Source organism: Gymnodraco acuticeps, unplaced genomic scaffold, assembly GCF_902827175.1.
Source record: "Gymnodraco acuticeps unplaced genomic scaffold, fGymAcu1.1, whole genome shotgun sequence".
NCBI classification, from domain to species: Eukaryota; Metazoa; Chordata; class Actinopteri; order Perciformes; family Bathydraconidae; genus Gymnodraco; species Gymnodraco acuticeps.
This window is the reverse complement of record NW_022992059.1, coordinates 2,092,047-2,108,023: the sequence shown is the minus strand read 5'-3', so window position 1 is coordinate 2,108,023 and position 15,977 is coordinate 2,092,047. Positions and strand designations below refer to the sequence as shown.

The 15,977-nt window shown below is 41.7% G+C and overlaps 1 protein-coding gene across 3 annotated transcripts; it reads right to left on the bottom strand.

Moving 5' to 3' along the window:
- Nucleotides 1–4,330: 4,330 nt before the first annotated feature.
- thap7 (THAP domain containing 7) lies at nucleotides 4,331–15,173 on the bottom strand. Of its 3 annotated transcripts, XM_034202168.1 has the most exons (5): nucleotides 15,098–15,173; nucleotides 12,602–12,681; nucleotides 7,641–7,778; nucleotides 7,427–7,537; nucleotides 4,331–6,046 (listed from the first exon to the last, which is right to left on the bottom strand). In XM_034202168.1, exons 2-5 carry the CDS (start codon nucleotides 12,679–12,681, stop codon nucleotides 4,885–4,887), a joined length of 1,491 nt encoding a protein of 496 aa, XP_034058059.1. In that variant the 5' UTR covers nucleotides 15,098–15,173; the 3' UTR covers nucleotides 4,331–4,884. The 3 variants fall into 3 exon arrangements, with proteins under 3 accessions (XP_034058059.1, XP_034058060.1, XP_034058061.1); XM_034202169.1 differs by lacking the exon at nucleotides 7,427–7,537; XM_034202170.1 differs by lacking the exons at nucleotides 7,427–7,537; nucleotides 7,641–7,778.
- Between the last annotated feature and the right edge of the window lie 804 nt (nucleotides 15,174–15,977).

Genomic DNA, 15,977 nt, shown 5'->3' with positions numbered 1-15,977 from the left:
GCTATTGCTGCAGATACCTCTACGTCGCTGCTGCTCGCTGCCCCACCACCACCCCAGCTTCCACCCCAGCTTCCACCTGTAGGCTCGGGGGTTAGTTATTTGATCATCACTCATCGTGCTATGTATATCTATGGAGTGATGATGCCCGAGCCTAGTCGCCAAACTCAACTATATGCTGCTTCTAATAAACATGTTAAAGGAACACGTGAGTTGTCTGACTGAACTTAAGATATCAGAAATAACTGCAATCCACTTTTGAAGTTGTGCAAAAAGTCCTGATGGAGGGGAAAAAGATGAGCCCAAAAGTGAATAGACCGAGAACCCAGCTGGTAGACACTTTGTTGCACTCACTCACAGTTACCATTGTTACATGGTAAGGTTTCTAAAACCAAGGTTTTATAATAATTATGCATTGTAAAACATTTGCGAAAAAGTGTTGTATTCAGAAGTTGCACTTACAGTATGACCGATTTTCACTGTAGAAGTTATGCATGTCTAATCATTTTCAGAGATTACATGTCTCACAGGCGCACGTTGTCAGTGTTGCTTTAAAAAAGTGTGCAGTGGATAATAAGGACAAGTCTTTTTTCTAAGAGTTTGATGTTTGGAAGCGGCCCACATATTACCGCATTTTAACTGTGGTACTTATTAACATGTCTAAGATCAGGTAATGGCTGCCTCAGAGGCCAAAGCTGGTTGTGTGAACAACTTGTTTTTCATTCAAATAAATGTGCTCTGGTATTAAAATATACAGATTGATCTGAAGAAATTGAGTCAATGTAAAATATTTCGTGTGATTGATTACTCTAATATTTTTTTTGTTGGTACAACGTTTTACTTTTATTAGTGTACCTTTCACTTGCATTGCACTCCTTAAACGTGTTTGAGACACTTTAGATAACAATGTGGTTGTCATTTGATTAACTCTGAAAATACAGAGGTTTTTATTGAATAAATCACCCAAAAATCACATGAATTGAGTTACAGGTGTCCCCTCAGCTGTGCTGACTTATTTAATAATACGGTAGGAAATTGTGGAGTAAAGTTAATATCTATCACACACTTTTCCTCTACTGATTATATTACTGGATGGAAACTGAAAGCACGGGAACATTAATAAACTACACAACAGAAAGTATGAATAACATTAATGAAATTGTGACTGTAGATATGTTTATACTTTATATTATTTACTGTAAATGTTTAATTTAGATTTAATTATTGTGATTATTTTCTATCTAAATCTCACAATGGGGTAGGTTACAGGAACTTTTCATCAAGAGATTGCTTTAGTCTGGCTTAACTCTTCACTGATTGGTTGCACACACTTTAAATGTACTGGCTATGCAAAACAGAAGGTGGGGCTCATTATCATATTAAAAAAACGCGCGTTTATTTGATCAAAAAACGCGCGTTTTAAACGGGCGAATAGTGGCACTTTAGGCTTTCCATAGCGGAGGTCTCAAAAAGCTCGCCTGAAGTCGGACAGCTCGGAGTCGGCTTCTTCTTCTTCATCTTCACCTTCTTCTTCTTCTTCTTCTCTCGGTTATTTGGCGGATTGCAAACCACTTTAAGGTGCATACCGCCACCTCCGGAGTCGGCTTGACTCGGTTTGCATTTATAAAGAATGCACACGTGTTTAATCGTTAATGTCAGATATGTACTCAGGGTCGGCGTCATGGGGGGTCATTCGCGGGCCATGCCCCCCCAAATGAGTCACTGTGCCCCCCCAACGCAGGGTGGGCAAGCCTTATTGCCACTTTGCCGTTTTTTTGTTGTAATCATATAAGTTAAAACGTTTCCACCAAAAGTTTTTTGTGTGAAATACATCAAAAATAAAGAATACAAATTTGTATTCTTTATTTATTCTTTATATGAAACACAGCCTGAGGTGTGCTCACTGCTGCTCTCTGATTGGTGTGTTGCTTGACCAATGACCCCGACTTTTGTTTTGTTATCATTACGTGGCTGTGTGTTTAGATGAAAGCCCAGTGGCGATCTGTCCATCTGTTATACTGATTATACAGTAAAGCCATCGAAAATAATATGATATACAGTATAGTACAAGTACATGGGTCTCTGTGTTTCATTCAAGCTCGGCTCTTTGTGTGTGGCACGAGCGCATTTTGTCAGTGCGCGAGCGGTAACGTGGAATATTGTTGTTAGCATCTGGTTAGCTAGCTATGCTAACGGATATAAAGAGCTGTTTCTACACCAAGGTGGAGGAGAGTCCTCTCCTGTCAGACTGAGAGGATCTTATAACCTCAGCTCAGTGAGGTAAAGGACTCTGTGTTTAGATAGTTAACTTTAGTGTAAGTTATCTCAGTGGGTCTCAAACGGTTTGGTGACCATTTATGTAAACAAGTATTTGCGAGGAATAGGCTACCTTTATATGATCATTATAATTATTAAAGAATAAGAGAATAAATGAAAAACGGGTATGAAATACTATAGGACAGTAACACAAGAATACAGTTTAAAAGGGGAGTGATTAGTAAAATATCCATAAAGAAAAAGTAAATCTGTTTACAGTTCTGTTTCATATGGATGTTGAGAGATGTATCCATAGATCTCTTCATTTTGCTCTCAAAGTGCACCAGATTGATGCATTTAACTTCAATATTTTTAAAATAATCTTTCCGGGGGAGCATGCCCCCAGACCCCCCTAGAGGAGGTTAGGTCCACCCCCACCTAAAACATGGATAGGATACTAAATACATTTGCACACTTTTCATATGGTGGCCTATGTCCATATGTTTCTGTTTTGGTGATCGTGCCACAACCGTGCATGTATGCAGAAGTCATAGGTGCGCTATAAAATAGCACTACACCCTGCAATGTGTGTGAGAGACAATAAACTTTACAGCATGTTTTTTTAAATTGAAGTTGCGTTGGTGTTTGTGTGTTGGTTGTTGACGGCAGTGTGTGCCCCCCCTTGGTAAATGATTGCCCCCCCATTTGATTTGTTCTAGAGCCGACCCTGTATGTACTAAGTAAATACATTTGTTCCTGCTCAAGATTAGATTCAACTTCATTGTTATTGCACATATTACAGGTACTGAGACAACGAAATGCACTTTAGCTTCTAACCAGGTGCAACAAGCAGTGAAGTGAAAAGTAATGTACACAATCTACAGAATAAAATATAGAATGAATTGAATGATGAATAAACAGTGAGGGCTATGAATACACTAGATATACACAGCAGCCTGTGAGCAGTATGAACAGTGTGTATGAATATGCTAAGATATATAAAGTATGAAAACGGTAAGCAGTGCAAGTATAGTATAAAATATATAGATATTAATGTCATGATGATAAACATTGTGGAACAATGATGAAAAATATGAATGGATGTGGCGACGTAAAACTGACACAAAACTTTTGCCGAGCCAATTGGAGAGTTTCATCAGCAGCACGTGGTAAAAACCACCAATGAGCGCTCAGCTCGAGATACCAGCGAGTCGTTTCCCATCAAGCATTTCTCTTCCGCAGCCCGTGGAGAGCAACTGCGCCGCCTCGCCGCGCCTCGCTCTCAAGGCTGCGGGCGTCTTTGTCCCGCGAGATTTCAACGTCTCATGTAGGCGAGCCTCCAGAGCAAGTCGGACAACATGACTAACCATCATGCAACGCACTAGCAAGACGTTGATCGCAACTGCGCAGGTCTTGCTTGTCTCAAACAAGCCTATTTTGTCCGACTTGCTCTGGAGGCCTGCCTAATGCAGCTGGACACAGACAGATACCCCCCCCCCCCTTCTCCACCTGCAGCTGGACAGACAGACAGATACCCCCCTCCCTCTCCACCTGCAGCTGGACAGACAGACAGATACCCCCCCCCCCTCTCCACCTGCAGCTGGACAGACAGATACCCCCCCCCCCTCTCCATCTGCAGCTGGACAGACAGAACAGATACCCCCCCCCCCTCTCCATCTGCAGCTGGACAGACAGACACCCCCCCCCCCATCTCCACCTGCAGCTGGACAGACAGACAGATACCCCCCCCCCCCCTCTCCACCTGCAGCTGGACAGACAGACAGATACCCCCCCCCGCCCCCTCTCCATCTGCAGCTGGACAGACAGATACCAGATACCCCCCCCCCCCCTCTCCACCTGCAGCTGGACAGACAGACAGATACCCCCCCCCCCCCTCTCCACCTGCAGCTGGACAGACAGACAGATACCCCCCCCCCCCTCTCTCCATCTGCAGCTGGACAGACAGATACCAGATACCCCCCCCCCCCTGCAGCTGGACAGACAGATACCAGATACCACCCCCCCCCTGCAGCTGAACAGATGTCAAAGTTAAAGGTGGCTAGTGAAGCACCAGACATCAGCAGTAGGGTATTTATTGATGTATTTTATGTTGTGGAATAAAACATAATGGTGAAAGCTTGTGAACCACAGACCCAGGCATCTGAAACACGTTTAAAAACCTGAACGTGTACCTGTCCTTGTGTTTCAGCATTAGATATTTGTCATTTCATGCATACAATGTTCATGTGTTAGTCTTCTCCCAGTTGTATTTTTGTTTTTTAATTTGATTTTAGTTTACAAATTAAATAATCATTCCTCTTGTTGTCAACAAATGAAAGAGAGCTACTGTCTCAACTCTGACTCCATTGGCTTCCTCTCAAACACATAAAGAATAACAACAATGGAGCTGGGAGGAAGAAGACACACCAGGCTGTGAAACACAAACAGATATATTCACTTGGGCTTGGCTCTGCACATTACACAACCAATTCATCCTTCAAAAGAAGAAGAACTGAAGAAGTCCATAAAGCTTTTTTAAAAGCCTCTGTACACATTCAGTAAATGTAAGAGTGGCACAAATGAATGATTACTGTAACAGAATGATTTGTGGTGTTCATTCAGAACATCCCGTCAGTTTATAAACTCTGTGCTGAGCTGGAGGTGAAATCCCTCCAGATGTTCTTTAAGTTTCTCCCTCACATCTTCCCCCGTTTGGGTGCTGAGGACAGAATGCTGGCCTCCCCCCCTCTCCATCAGTTGTTTAACATCCAGTTCTGAAACTTGGCCTTCATCAGGAGCGCACTCCATCTTGAGAAAGCTCTGTATTTTATCTTCAGCAGGGACAGGCACCAGGAGGAGCTTCCCCTCTCCCCCCCCCTGTATCAGGAACAGCTGCTGGAGGGGAGTCTCCTCACCCAGAGCCCCACTCTCCCCCTCAGAGAGCAGCAGTTGCTCACGAAAATCAGACAGAGACATCCCAGGGATCACATGTTGGACACCTTGAGTTTGGAGCAGGACTTGGGGATTTGTTCCATTTAAGTCACTACTTTCTACACTTTTTCCAGGTGGTCTTTCCTGTATGTTTGTAGTGTTTGCGACTGTACTGGTTTCTACCCGGTCCCTCATTTTTAGCGTGTCCTCATGCACTGCAGGCTCCACATCATTTGAAGTCTTTGAAGCTCTGCGTGCTTCCGGCCCTCTTCCACAGTAGAAGCAGAATCCCTTCTCCTCCTCAGAGCAGCTGCTAGAGTCTGGCAGACAATGCTCCATCTGATCCACACATCTGTCCTCAAACAACCCTACGCCCTCAGATGTAGCATCTCTCCCCCCCTGGTTAGAACCTCCTTTGCCTAGTCTCTTCTCCCCCCAGGTTCTAAAACCATCTTGTGACAGGAGGAGAGTGTGCTTCAGCCGTTTGTCCCGCAGCCTCAGCACGGTGCTCCGCAGGCGGTTCTCCCTCCGCCGGGCCGCATGCAGCTGTCGTAAGGCTCTCTCCAAGCAGTCTATGGCCTGGTCGTAGCGTCTCCTCCACAGCAGGGGGCAGAGCTGAGCGTAGCTGTGCTCCTTGGGTAGGTAGAAGCCTGGAGGAGGGGGCAGACGCCTCATGTAACGTGATGGGGACTGCGGACGACACGCTGGTTCTGGTTCTGGACTGGATTCCTGCTGTGGGAGCTGCTCCACCTCTGAGGGCTCTTGGGGAGATGCAGGTGTGTTTCCATTTGGTTGTTTGGAAGTTTCACCCCCATCTGTCTTCTGCTGAGCATTCTGCAGGTCGTCTGAGTGCCGATTCCTCCTACAGAAAAGAAAGATTATTTATTGATTATTAAAAACATTTAGCTGACACTTTTATCCAAAGCCACTCACATACACTCCAATACCACAGACATGCCAACAGGAGCAATTGGGGTTAAGTATCTCGCCCAAAGACACTTGGACATGCAGGGGCTGGGAATCAAAACCACTGACCCTGTAACATGTATGCACCTTTAAACCCTGGAGCCACAGTGCCCACATAGCCTTTTGGCAGGATATACAAGTGGGGGAACAATGAAAACATTTCCAAAATAAGGTTCATCAATATAACCGTGTGGCGCAGTGGGTTAGTGTTGGGATCAGGGGAGCACAGGTTCAAACCCCACTGCAGTCAGCATGTCATTGTGTCCCTGAGACACTTCACCCCAAAGGGCTCCTGTGGGGATTGTCCACAGTATTGATTATGTAAGTCGCTTTGGATAAAAGCGTCTAACAAGTCACATGTAATGTAATGTAACAACCCAATATTAAAAGGGGCACCACTATTATGTGTCTACTGGGACTTGTCTCCATGCTTTAATGTTCAAAAAGCTCTTTATTTTTCTCATGTGCTGCAGCACCTCTTTTCACCCTCTGTCTGAAACCAGAGCCCAGTCTGCTCTGATTGGTTAGCTGGCCGGCTCTGTTGTGATTGGTCAACCGCTTAGAGATGTTGCGTCCCCTTGGCCTATCTTTATGTATTGGTGCCATAGCCAATAGAAGCGTGAGTGTTACATAGTGATGTCACTATGTAACGTAAATAAACAAAGCAGTCCAATGGAGGTGTTTCAGACGTGGGGGGGTAGTGGGAGAGAAACTCCCTCTTGAGTGGACACAGGGATTTTAGCCAATAGCGCAACAGAGCCTACAACGGTAACTGTCAGAGAGCGCTTATCGTTGTCCCTGATGGGGACACAGGAGATGGGCGGTACGTTTCTGTGACAACCCCCCTCTGCCACTGAGAGTGGGTGGGTGATGTTCTCGGCATTAGCCACTGTGAGGGCGCTGTGCAGAGTCACTGCAAATAGCTAGCCAGTGGGGACACAGCTTCTACTCACATGATGGGTTTCAGATGAATCTTTTAGTATCACTTCCCATTTATTGTATGGGTACTGGTTTTAGTAATATTTGAAACGATATCCAACCATAAACACAGGAGCAGTGTTTTGAGTTGTACAGAGACATGATTACAGCTCTAATTCCAACATGTCAAGGGCTTGAAGTGCCATGCATGGGGGAAGTGTATCATCTTCTGCTAGCTTTGTTTCATAGCATCAAACTGCAGGTAAAAAGCATTATGTCGCACATATTAACGCTGCGCATCAGCTGGCTTCTGAGCTGCTGATGGTACGTCACACACATAACTGTATAGGTGTGTTACCTGAGACGCAAACCTCCTGCTGTCTGCTGTGTCACTCTTCTCTTCCCTTTGGTTGTTGAAGAAGAGTCAAACACTGTAGGAAAAGCCTCTTCCTTCAGTCTCCTGATCCCACTGTGAGTGCACAGGTCAAACACATGAATCTTCTATTGTAACGCTGTGAGCAGGAGACAGTGCTTTATCACATCAACACTCCAGTGTCTGAATGAGTACAGACCTGCATCCAGTCAGCTCGAAGCTCTGTGGGGTGAAGTGTTTGGAGCAGAAGTAAACAAAGTCAGTCTGAGGGTCCCAGGAGTCCGCCCGGTGACAGTTGTTGATCCAGAGGCTCCTCCGTGTCGCTCCTTTTGGTAGTCTGGCCATCACAAGTAAATACATTCTGTCACTTCAGTACAAGGTAAATAGGAAATATGGTGGAGAGTAACAAAGTACATTACTCAAGTTCGGTACTGTACTTTATACTTCTACTCCACTACATTTTGGAAGCTAATATTGTATTTTTTACTCCACTCCATTTATTTTACAGCTTTTAATTACTAGTTAGATTTAATTATTAGCTAATAAAATATATAAATTAAATAATCAATGATTGAATAAAGGTTGATATATACAGTACATACGACTGTATGTACTGTATATATATCAACCTTTATTCAATCCCCTCCAAAACTATTGGAACAGCGAGGCTAATTGCTTTATTTTTGCTGTCCACTGAAAACAATTAGGTTTGACATCAAAAGATGAATATGAGACAAAAGGTCAGTATTTCAGCTTTTAATTCCAGGTATTTACATCTACCTGTTAAACAACTGAGAAGATAGCACCTTTTGTTTTAAACCCAGAAATGTTTCAAGTGAGCAAAAGTATTGAAACATGTGCCTGACAGGTGTTTTTTTGTTGCCCAGGTGTGTCCTGCTACATTGATTATTCTAACAATAAATAGCACTGCATGTCTACTCTCAGTTTGAGCTTTGGGTTTTGCCTGTGCAGACTGCATTTTCAGTTACAACGGTGTAACCAACATGAAGACTAGAGAGCTGCCTACGGGAGAAAAGCAAGCAATTTTGAAACTGAGAGAAGATGGAAAATACATCAGAGCCGTTGGCCATAGCCAGTACAACCATTTAGAATGTCCTTAAGAAGAAAGCGTGTACTGAGCATCAGACTTCAAACTGGTCGACAAAGGAAAACATCAGCAGTTGATGACAGAAACATTGTGAGAACTGTAAAGAAACATCACCAACAACCTCCAGAGGGCAGGAGCGAAGGTATCACAATTCACCGTTAGCAGAAGACTTTGGGAACAAAAGTACAGAGGCTACACCAGAAGATGGCCAGATTTGAATTTGCCAAAAAGTACAGAGACGAGGCTCAACAGTTCTGGGACAAAGTTTTATGGACTGATGAGTCAAAGATGAACCTTTACCAAAGTGATGGAAAGGGTAACGTGTGGAAAAAGAAAGGATCTGCTCATGATCCCAAACACACATCACATCTCATAAGTGAAACCCGGTGGAGGTAATGTCATGGCTTGGGCTTGCATGGCTTCTTCTGGACGGGCTCATTGATCTTCATTGATGATGTGACACATGATGGCAGCAGCCAAATGAACTCAGAAGTCTACAGAAACATGTTCTCTGCCAATTTAAAGAGAGATGCAACCAAACTGATTGGGAGATCCTTCATCATGCAGCAAGACAACGACCCAAAACTCACTGCCAAAACATCCAAGGAGTTCATCAGGGAAAATAAGTGGAAGGTTTTAGACTGGCCAAGTCAATCTCCAGACTTAAACCCTTTTGAGCATGCATTCTCCACAAAAGAAGAATGCAAAAGTTTGGTGATGTCAGTGGGTCGCAGGCTTGATGCAGTTATTGCAAGCAAAGGACTTGCATCTAAATACTAAGTATTATTAACTTTTCACGCTATTTTATGTCTCTGTTCCTATACTTTTGCTCACTGAGAGATGAGTTTTCAGTCTGCGCCGGCAGGTGTGTAATCTTTCTGCTGTCTTGATGTCAATGGGGAGTTCATCCCACCATTTTGGAGCCAGGATAGCAAACCCACGTGTTTTTGCTGATGGGAACTTGGGTCCCCCTCGCAGTGCGAGTGCAGCGAGCTGTTTGGCTGATGCAGAGCGGAGTGCACGCGCTGGGGTGTACGGTTTAACCATGTCCTGGATGTAGGAAGGGCCAGATCCATTCGCAGCATGGTAAGCAAGTACCAGTGTCTTGAAGTGGATTCTAGCAGTTACCGGAAGCCAGTGAAGGGAGCGGAGGAGCGGAGTGGTGTGGGAGAATTTAGGAAGGTTGAAGACCAGACGAGCAGCTGCATTCTGGATGAGCTGCAGAGGTCGGATGGCACATGCAGGTAGACCAGCCAGGAGGGAGTTGCAGTAGTCTAGGCGTGAGATGACGAGAGCCTGGACCAGAACCTGAGTCGCTTTCTGTGTCAGCTGGGGACGTATCTTCCTGATGTTGTAAAGCGTGTATCTCCAGCAGCGGGTTGTAGCAGCGATGTTTGCAGTGAAGGACAGGTTGTTATCTAGGGTCACACCCAGATTCCTTGCAGTCTGAGTCGGGGAAACAACAGAGGTGCCGATGTTGATTGTCAGGTCAAGAGTGGGACAATCTTTTCCCGGAAGAAAAAGCAGCTCAGTCTTGTCAAGGTTGAGCTTGAGGTGATGAGCAGACATCCACTGAGAGATGTCAGCTAGACAAGCAGAGATGCGTGCGACGACCTGGGTCTCTGAGCGGGGAAAGGACAGAATTAATTGGGTGTCGTCAGCGTAGCAGTGGTATGAAAAACCATGCGGGCTAATGACAGATCCGAGCGAGTTTGTGTACAAGGAGAAGAGGAGGGGACCAAGAACAGAGCCCTGAGGGACCCCTGTAGTTAATTGACAAGGGTCGGACTCAGAGTGCAAAGGAGGATCTGATGGTTCACCGTGTCGAATGCAGCAGACAGGTCCAATAGGATGATGACAGAGGAGAGGGAGGCTGCTTTAGCAGTGTGCAGTTCCTCAGAGACAGCGAGGAGAGCAGTTTCTGTGGAGTGACCTGCCTTGAAACCAAATTAGCTCCACATTTACCAGCTTTAATAAAAACATATAAATGATCGTAATAGTAACCCAGTAACTCAATATATATATATATATATATATGTGCCATTCGGCATCACCACTTTTAAATGTGGTACTTAATTATATTTTGATGCCAAACTTCTGTATTTTTACTTTAGTAAGATTTTGAATGCAGGACTTTTACTTGTAACAAAGTAAAAAATCAGAGAACTTCTTCCATCACAGGAAAAAACTAAGAAGAGGTATCCAACACAGGTATAACATAATGCGTGTATAATATAATGATGTGCTGCAGTCTCTAGTCTTGAGCGACATTAGTTCTCTCTTGGTGGAGCCAGCAGTTGATCCTTGCCTCCTACAATATCTAATTTCTAACGTCTGAACTGACTGATCGATTATCGGCTCATCCTTTATAGCAGGGGTGGGGAACCTCCGGCCTCCGGGCCGTATATGTAATTTATAAACATACAAAAACATTTTTTAAGAAATCTACACCGCAAAAAAATTGCCGTACACATGCCGCAGTTTTTGCGTGGCTGTGTCTTTAGTTGTAAGCCCAGTGGCGATCAGCTCATCTGTCATTTGATCATACAATAACGTCATCGAAAATAATATATTACATTAAAGTACAACTGCTTCTGGGTCTTTTTATGTATCACTCAAGCTCGGCTCTGTGTGTGTGTGTGTGTGTGTGTGTGTGTGTGTGTGTGCGTGCTGTGCGTGCGTGCGTGTGTGTGTGTGTGTGTGTGTGTGTGGCACGAGTGCATTTTGTTTGAGCGAGTGAGAGAGAGAGAGCGGTACCGGGGAATGTTGTTATTAGCATCTGGTTAGCTAGCTATGCTAACAAATATAAGGAGCTGTTTCTCCAACCAGGTGGAAGAGAGCTCTCTCCTGACAGACTGAGAGGCTGATAACCTCAGCTCAGTGAGGTTAAGGCACACCTTGATATGATCATTATAAAAAAATAAGAGAATAAATGAAAAACAGGTATAAAATACTATATGACAGTAAAAAAAAAGTTGTTATTAATAAACAAGCATACAGTTTGAAAGGGGAGTGATTTGTAAAATATCCATAAAGAAAAAGAAAATCTGTTTACAGTTCTGTTTCATATGGGTGTTGAGAGATGTATCCATAGATCTCTTAATTTAGTGCTCAAAGTGCACCAGATTGATGCTTTTAACTTCAATATAAAAAAAATCTTGGAGCTTGCCCCCGGATCCCCCTAGAGGAAGTTAGGTGTGTCCCCCCCCACTTAAATCATGTTCACATGGATAGGATACTAAATACATTTGTGTGTCTATGCACATGGTAAGATATCTGGATTAAGAGGTTTATTTTTCTTTGCACAGCATGAAAGAAAGGCCAAATTAATGGGCTGTGATTTTAGTATTTTTTAGCAGAGGTTGAGTTCAATCATTTGTACGGCCCTCGGAGGATGTTGTGAAAATTGAAATGGCCCTTGAGAGGAAAAAGGTTCTCCACCCCTGCTTTATAGCTACCACTAGCACAGTCTTTGTTTTACAAAATAATGATTGTTAACAGGGCCATGTGAGTGGAGTAGGGCAGTGTTCTGTAGCGCTGCATTTATGTGAAGCTGTACTATACCAAACATCTGTTTTTATACATTGAAAGCTTATTTTTAGATTTTTGGATGAAGCATTGAATGTCTCTCGTCAATATAATCAAAAAATATTTAAGCAAAATAAATGTATATTAAAAAATACTCTAATTAATGCTTAATAAAGTCATTCATGGGATTAGATGAGTTAGCCTAAATCCATTCTCAGTATCGATTATAACTAACAGTTCCTCCTCCTTTTTTGTGACGCAAACCTTTTTTGTGTGCCTTAAAGATGTTGTTTTTGAAAGTCTTAACGCTGACAAATATGGACTGAAGCAGAATATCTTGGTTAAACATGTGGTGTATTGATCTGTTCTCAATCAGTGTTTAAATCTGGACTTTACAGCGCTCTGGAATTATTGGAAATGTCTGAAACCATCCTACGCAGCCACTACCGGCATCTAATTCTACTTAGTATAATACTGATAACATTAGATTAGATAATGTGTCACACACGCTCTGTCAGGCTCACTTGTGGAAGGTGATCCCAGCACTACGAGTCTCACGGTTGTCCCGAGACTTGCAGCCGCCGGCTGAGCAATGTCTCGGCATCTGAAATGATACAGTGAAGAAGAAAAGTAGTTAGCTTTGTTTTAGTATCAGTAACCTTTTTTGATATGATTTCAACACTCGGTAGCACTTTAAAATAAGACTACCCTTATAAAGGATTCATAAAGGGTTTATAATTAGGTTATGAATTAGGTTGTAAACACTTAATTAATCATTAAGAACCATTTATAAACCAGTTGTAATATAGTTTTCATGCATCAACACAGGCTCACTATTTAGCAAGATGACTAAGCCTTATATTGGCTACTTAGCGAGAATCAACTCAGTGAGCAACAGATACCAAGGATGCTGGCTGATGAAGAAGACAAAGTAAGCTAAGTAGCCAATAGAAGGCTTAGCAGTACAGATAAATGTGGGCTCACTATTTGGCAAGCAACCGGTCACAGTCGCCCTGTTTATCTCATGTCTTATAAAAGCTTATTAATGATTTAAAAAGTGTTCACAACCTAATTAATAAATTAATAACAAACTATTCGTAAACCCTTTATAAGGGTAGTCTTATTGTAAAGTGGTACCGAACACTGTTTGGTTGCTTCTGGAAATGAAGATGTATTTCAATGAATTCCTTTGTTTTCCGTGTAAAGTAACCAATGACTAATTATCTCTGTCCATGGTGCGCTCAAAATACCCACATTAATCAGCCCTGTTGAAACCATCTCTAATGGAGTGGATCAATACAGTCACTGTCTTTTAGAAATCATTTTTGGTGAGATGTCTGAAATAAGGTCTGTGGTCAACATAAGCACAACAGATTATGTTCTACGACATTCAATACACCAGTAATTACACAAAGATTGTATTTTTATTATATTTAAAAATTCAAATGAAAAGTACCATTGCTTTTTGTAGAGAAAGCCTGTGCTCTGCTAAATTGGTTGGCTTATAAAAGTACATCATCACTGCACCACTGAATAAGTCACATTGCCATACCTTAAACAATGCCCTAATAACGGAGGAGAAATACTTTGCAGTATAGTTGCAATAGTTGCAGTCCCACCAAATATTTTCCAATCCATGACTATATGGCCTTTGTCTTCATCGTGCTAACTACTTATTTAATTATTATTAGAACAAAATGTCACATTGAAACGTGTACATTCACAAAGAAAAAAGGCAGCTCATGTCTGTAACATTTATCTAATACGCTCACATCATTGTCTAGAATTTTCCTCTCAGATCCCCAATTATCTTTTTTAATAATGTTTTTATTTTACATTGTTTTACTTTTCGTCATTATGATGCGATCGATTTGTTTTTGTGTTATCATCACTTAATAACCATAGTGGTTTGTAATACATGTATATGTAGTACATCTACTCAAGTACTGTACTGTAAAAAGGTGTGGTACTTTCGTATTTTCACATTTTGCTCAACTCAACTACATTTAATTTACAAATGTAGTTACTATCTACTTTGCAGATTTAGATTTATATTGAAATATAAATCTGCTTAGACATTATCATATATTATTATAGGCTAACAATCAATTAATTCAAATAAACCCCACTTTTAACAATTGCAACATTAAAGTGATGAACACATGAATGCATTAATCATTACAATACAATCATTTAAAGTGTAAATTATAAAAGTATGGTGCTTATATGTACCAGTCTGAATCATGGATGTATAATAAGAAGGTCTGAATAGGGTTAGACTATCAGGTTCTCCAGCAAGTTATACTTTGATGCTAATACGTGTAAAAAGTGTCCTTTTACTTGAGTACAATTTTGAATGCAGGACGTTTACTTGTAACTGAGTATTCCTAATCCTACACTGGAGTATTGCAACTTTTATTTGGAGTTAATAATATGAGTAATGTGTCCAACTCTGTTAATAACACTGTTGACTTGTTTGTATTTTCGGCATTTTATCAATAAAGTTTTCTTTTCTAAAAAAACTGTTGACGTTGTGTCTCAAAAGGTTGGCTCGGTAAACAGACAGACGAACAGTAGCCTGTCTAGTACAGTACAGCACAGTACAATTTAGAACAGTGTAGTACATCATAGTGTAGTACATTGTAGTAGGCTACACAGTAGGCTTCGTGCAGTGGATAGAGCAGGCAGGGGAACGTTGTGTTTCCGGTTGGATGTGAGCCTCAGAGAGACTCCTCCTTAGCATTACCTCTGAGTTTTTCAAACAACTTTAGATATTTATTAACGCACATTCGCTTCTGAGACATTAGTATTTAGCAGGATGATAAGCGAATGACGTTATCAGTAACGTTAGTGCAGCGCAGTGGCTTCCTGAAGCTACGCAGTTTTGCCACATGCTAGCAGGGAGCTAGTGAAAGCTAAGCCGTTGTAAATATTATGAACCCCTTTGCAGTCTTTCGGCTGCTACGCATGTTCAATAAACCCTGGAGCAGATGAAGATAAATACAAACTAAAGATATTACCCTGCACTGCAGATTTCGACCTCACGAAGATGGCTGATTTCTTCTTCTTCCACCTTCTTCCGCCTTTTTCTCCTTCCCCAATTTTTTGTATAAAACTTTATTTAAAGCATACACTTGAAGGAAGAAAATAACACGCATTATAATGGTATGTTATAATTATATAGCCTGTAAAGAGCTTTGTATTTTCAACCAAGCTTATCAAATAAACTACAAGATACAATGTCACTATTTATTGCAAATTATTGTTTGTAGTTCTTTGTTATATGAGCCCACAGTAAAATCTTGATTTTTGGCCAGCTTAGATGTATTATTGCCACTTGTCTTGGGGATTATTGTTATCGTACAGCACTCAGTGTCAGTCCAAAAGAAAAAGAAAAGAAAACTAGCAAACAGAAGTTATAAACTATTCTACAACTATTACAACATTTACCCACACAATAAACCATGAATGTGATTTATGAATTTTAAAAACAGTTAAAATCAGTCTCTGGCATTTTTTAGCCCAGCCAAAATAGAAGTCCTTCAAGAAGAAACAACTCTTTCATATCCATATGACCATGTAAAACATAACCAATTATTAACTAAAATTGACGTTATAAATGGGCAGCACCTTTACTGTAATCATTGACCCCACAAAAATGGATTTGACAAATTGTTCGACTATGCTAAATGATGTGACTGAAAGCAGTGTTCAACATGATAACATAATGTGTCAATGCATCATCACTGTTACTCCAATTACTGTCAGCCATCACCATCAGATCATCACGAGAAACATTGTCATTCATTTATTTTGACAAAGATAGAAAAAAAGGTATACGGTCTCATTAATTAAATGGTTATATTTAAACAAAAAACAAAAAATATTTGTTCTTTCTTA

What these genes read in the sequence shown, in the direction of transcription:
- thap7 (XM_034202168.1), bottom strand. Translation starts at nt 12,681, where the DNA reads ATGCCGAGACATTGCTCAGCCGGCGGCTGCAAGTCTCGGGACAACCGT. An exon ending in TTCGAGCTGACTGGATGCAG is followed by an intron (nt 7,538 to 7,640) that starts GTCTGTACTCAT and finishes GTGCACTCACAG; the next exon opens with TGGGATCAGGAGACTGAAGG. An exon ending in GCAGGAGGTTTGCGTCTCAG is followed by an intron (nt 6,047 to 7,426) that starts GTAACACACCTA and finishes TCTTTTCTGTAG; the next exon opens with GAGGAATCGGCACTCAGACG.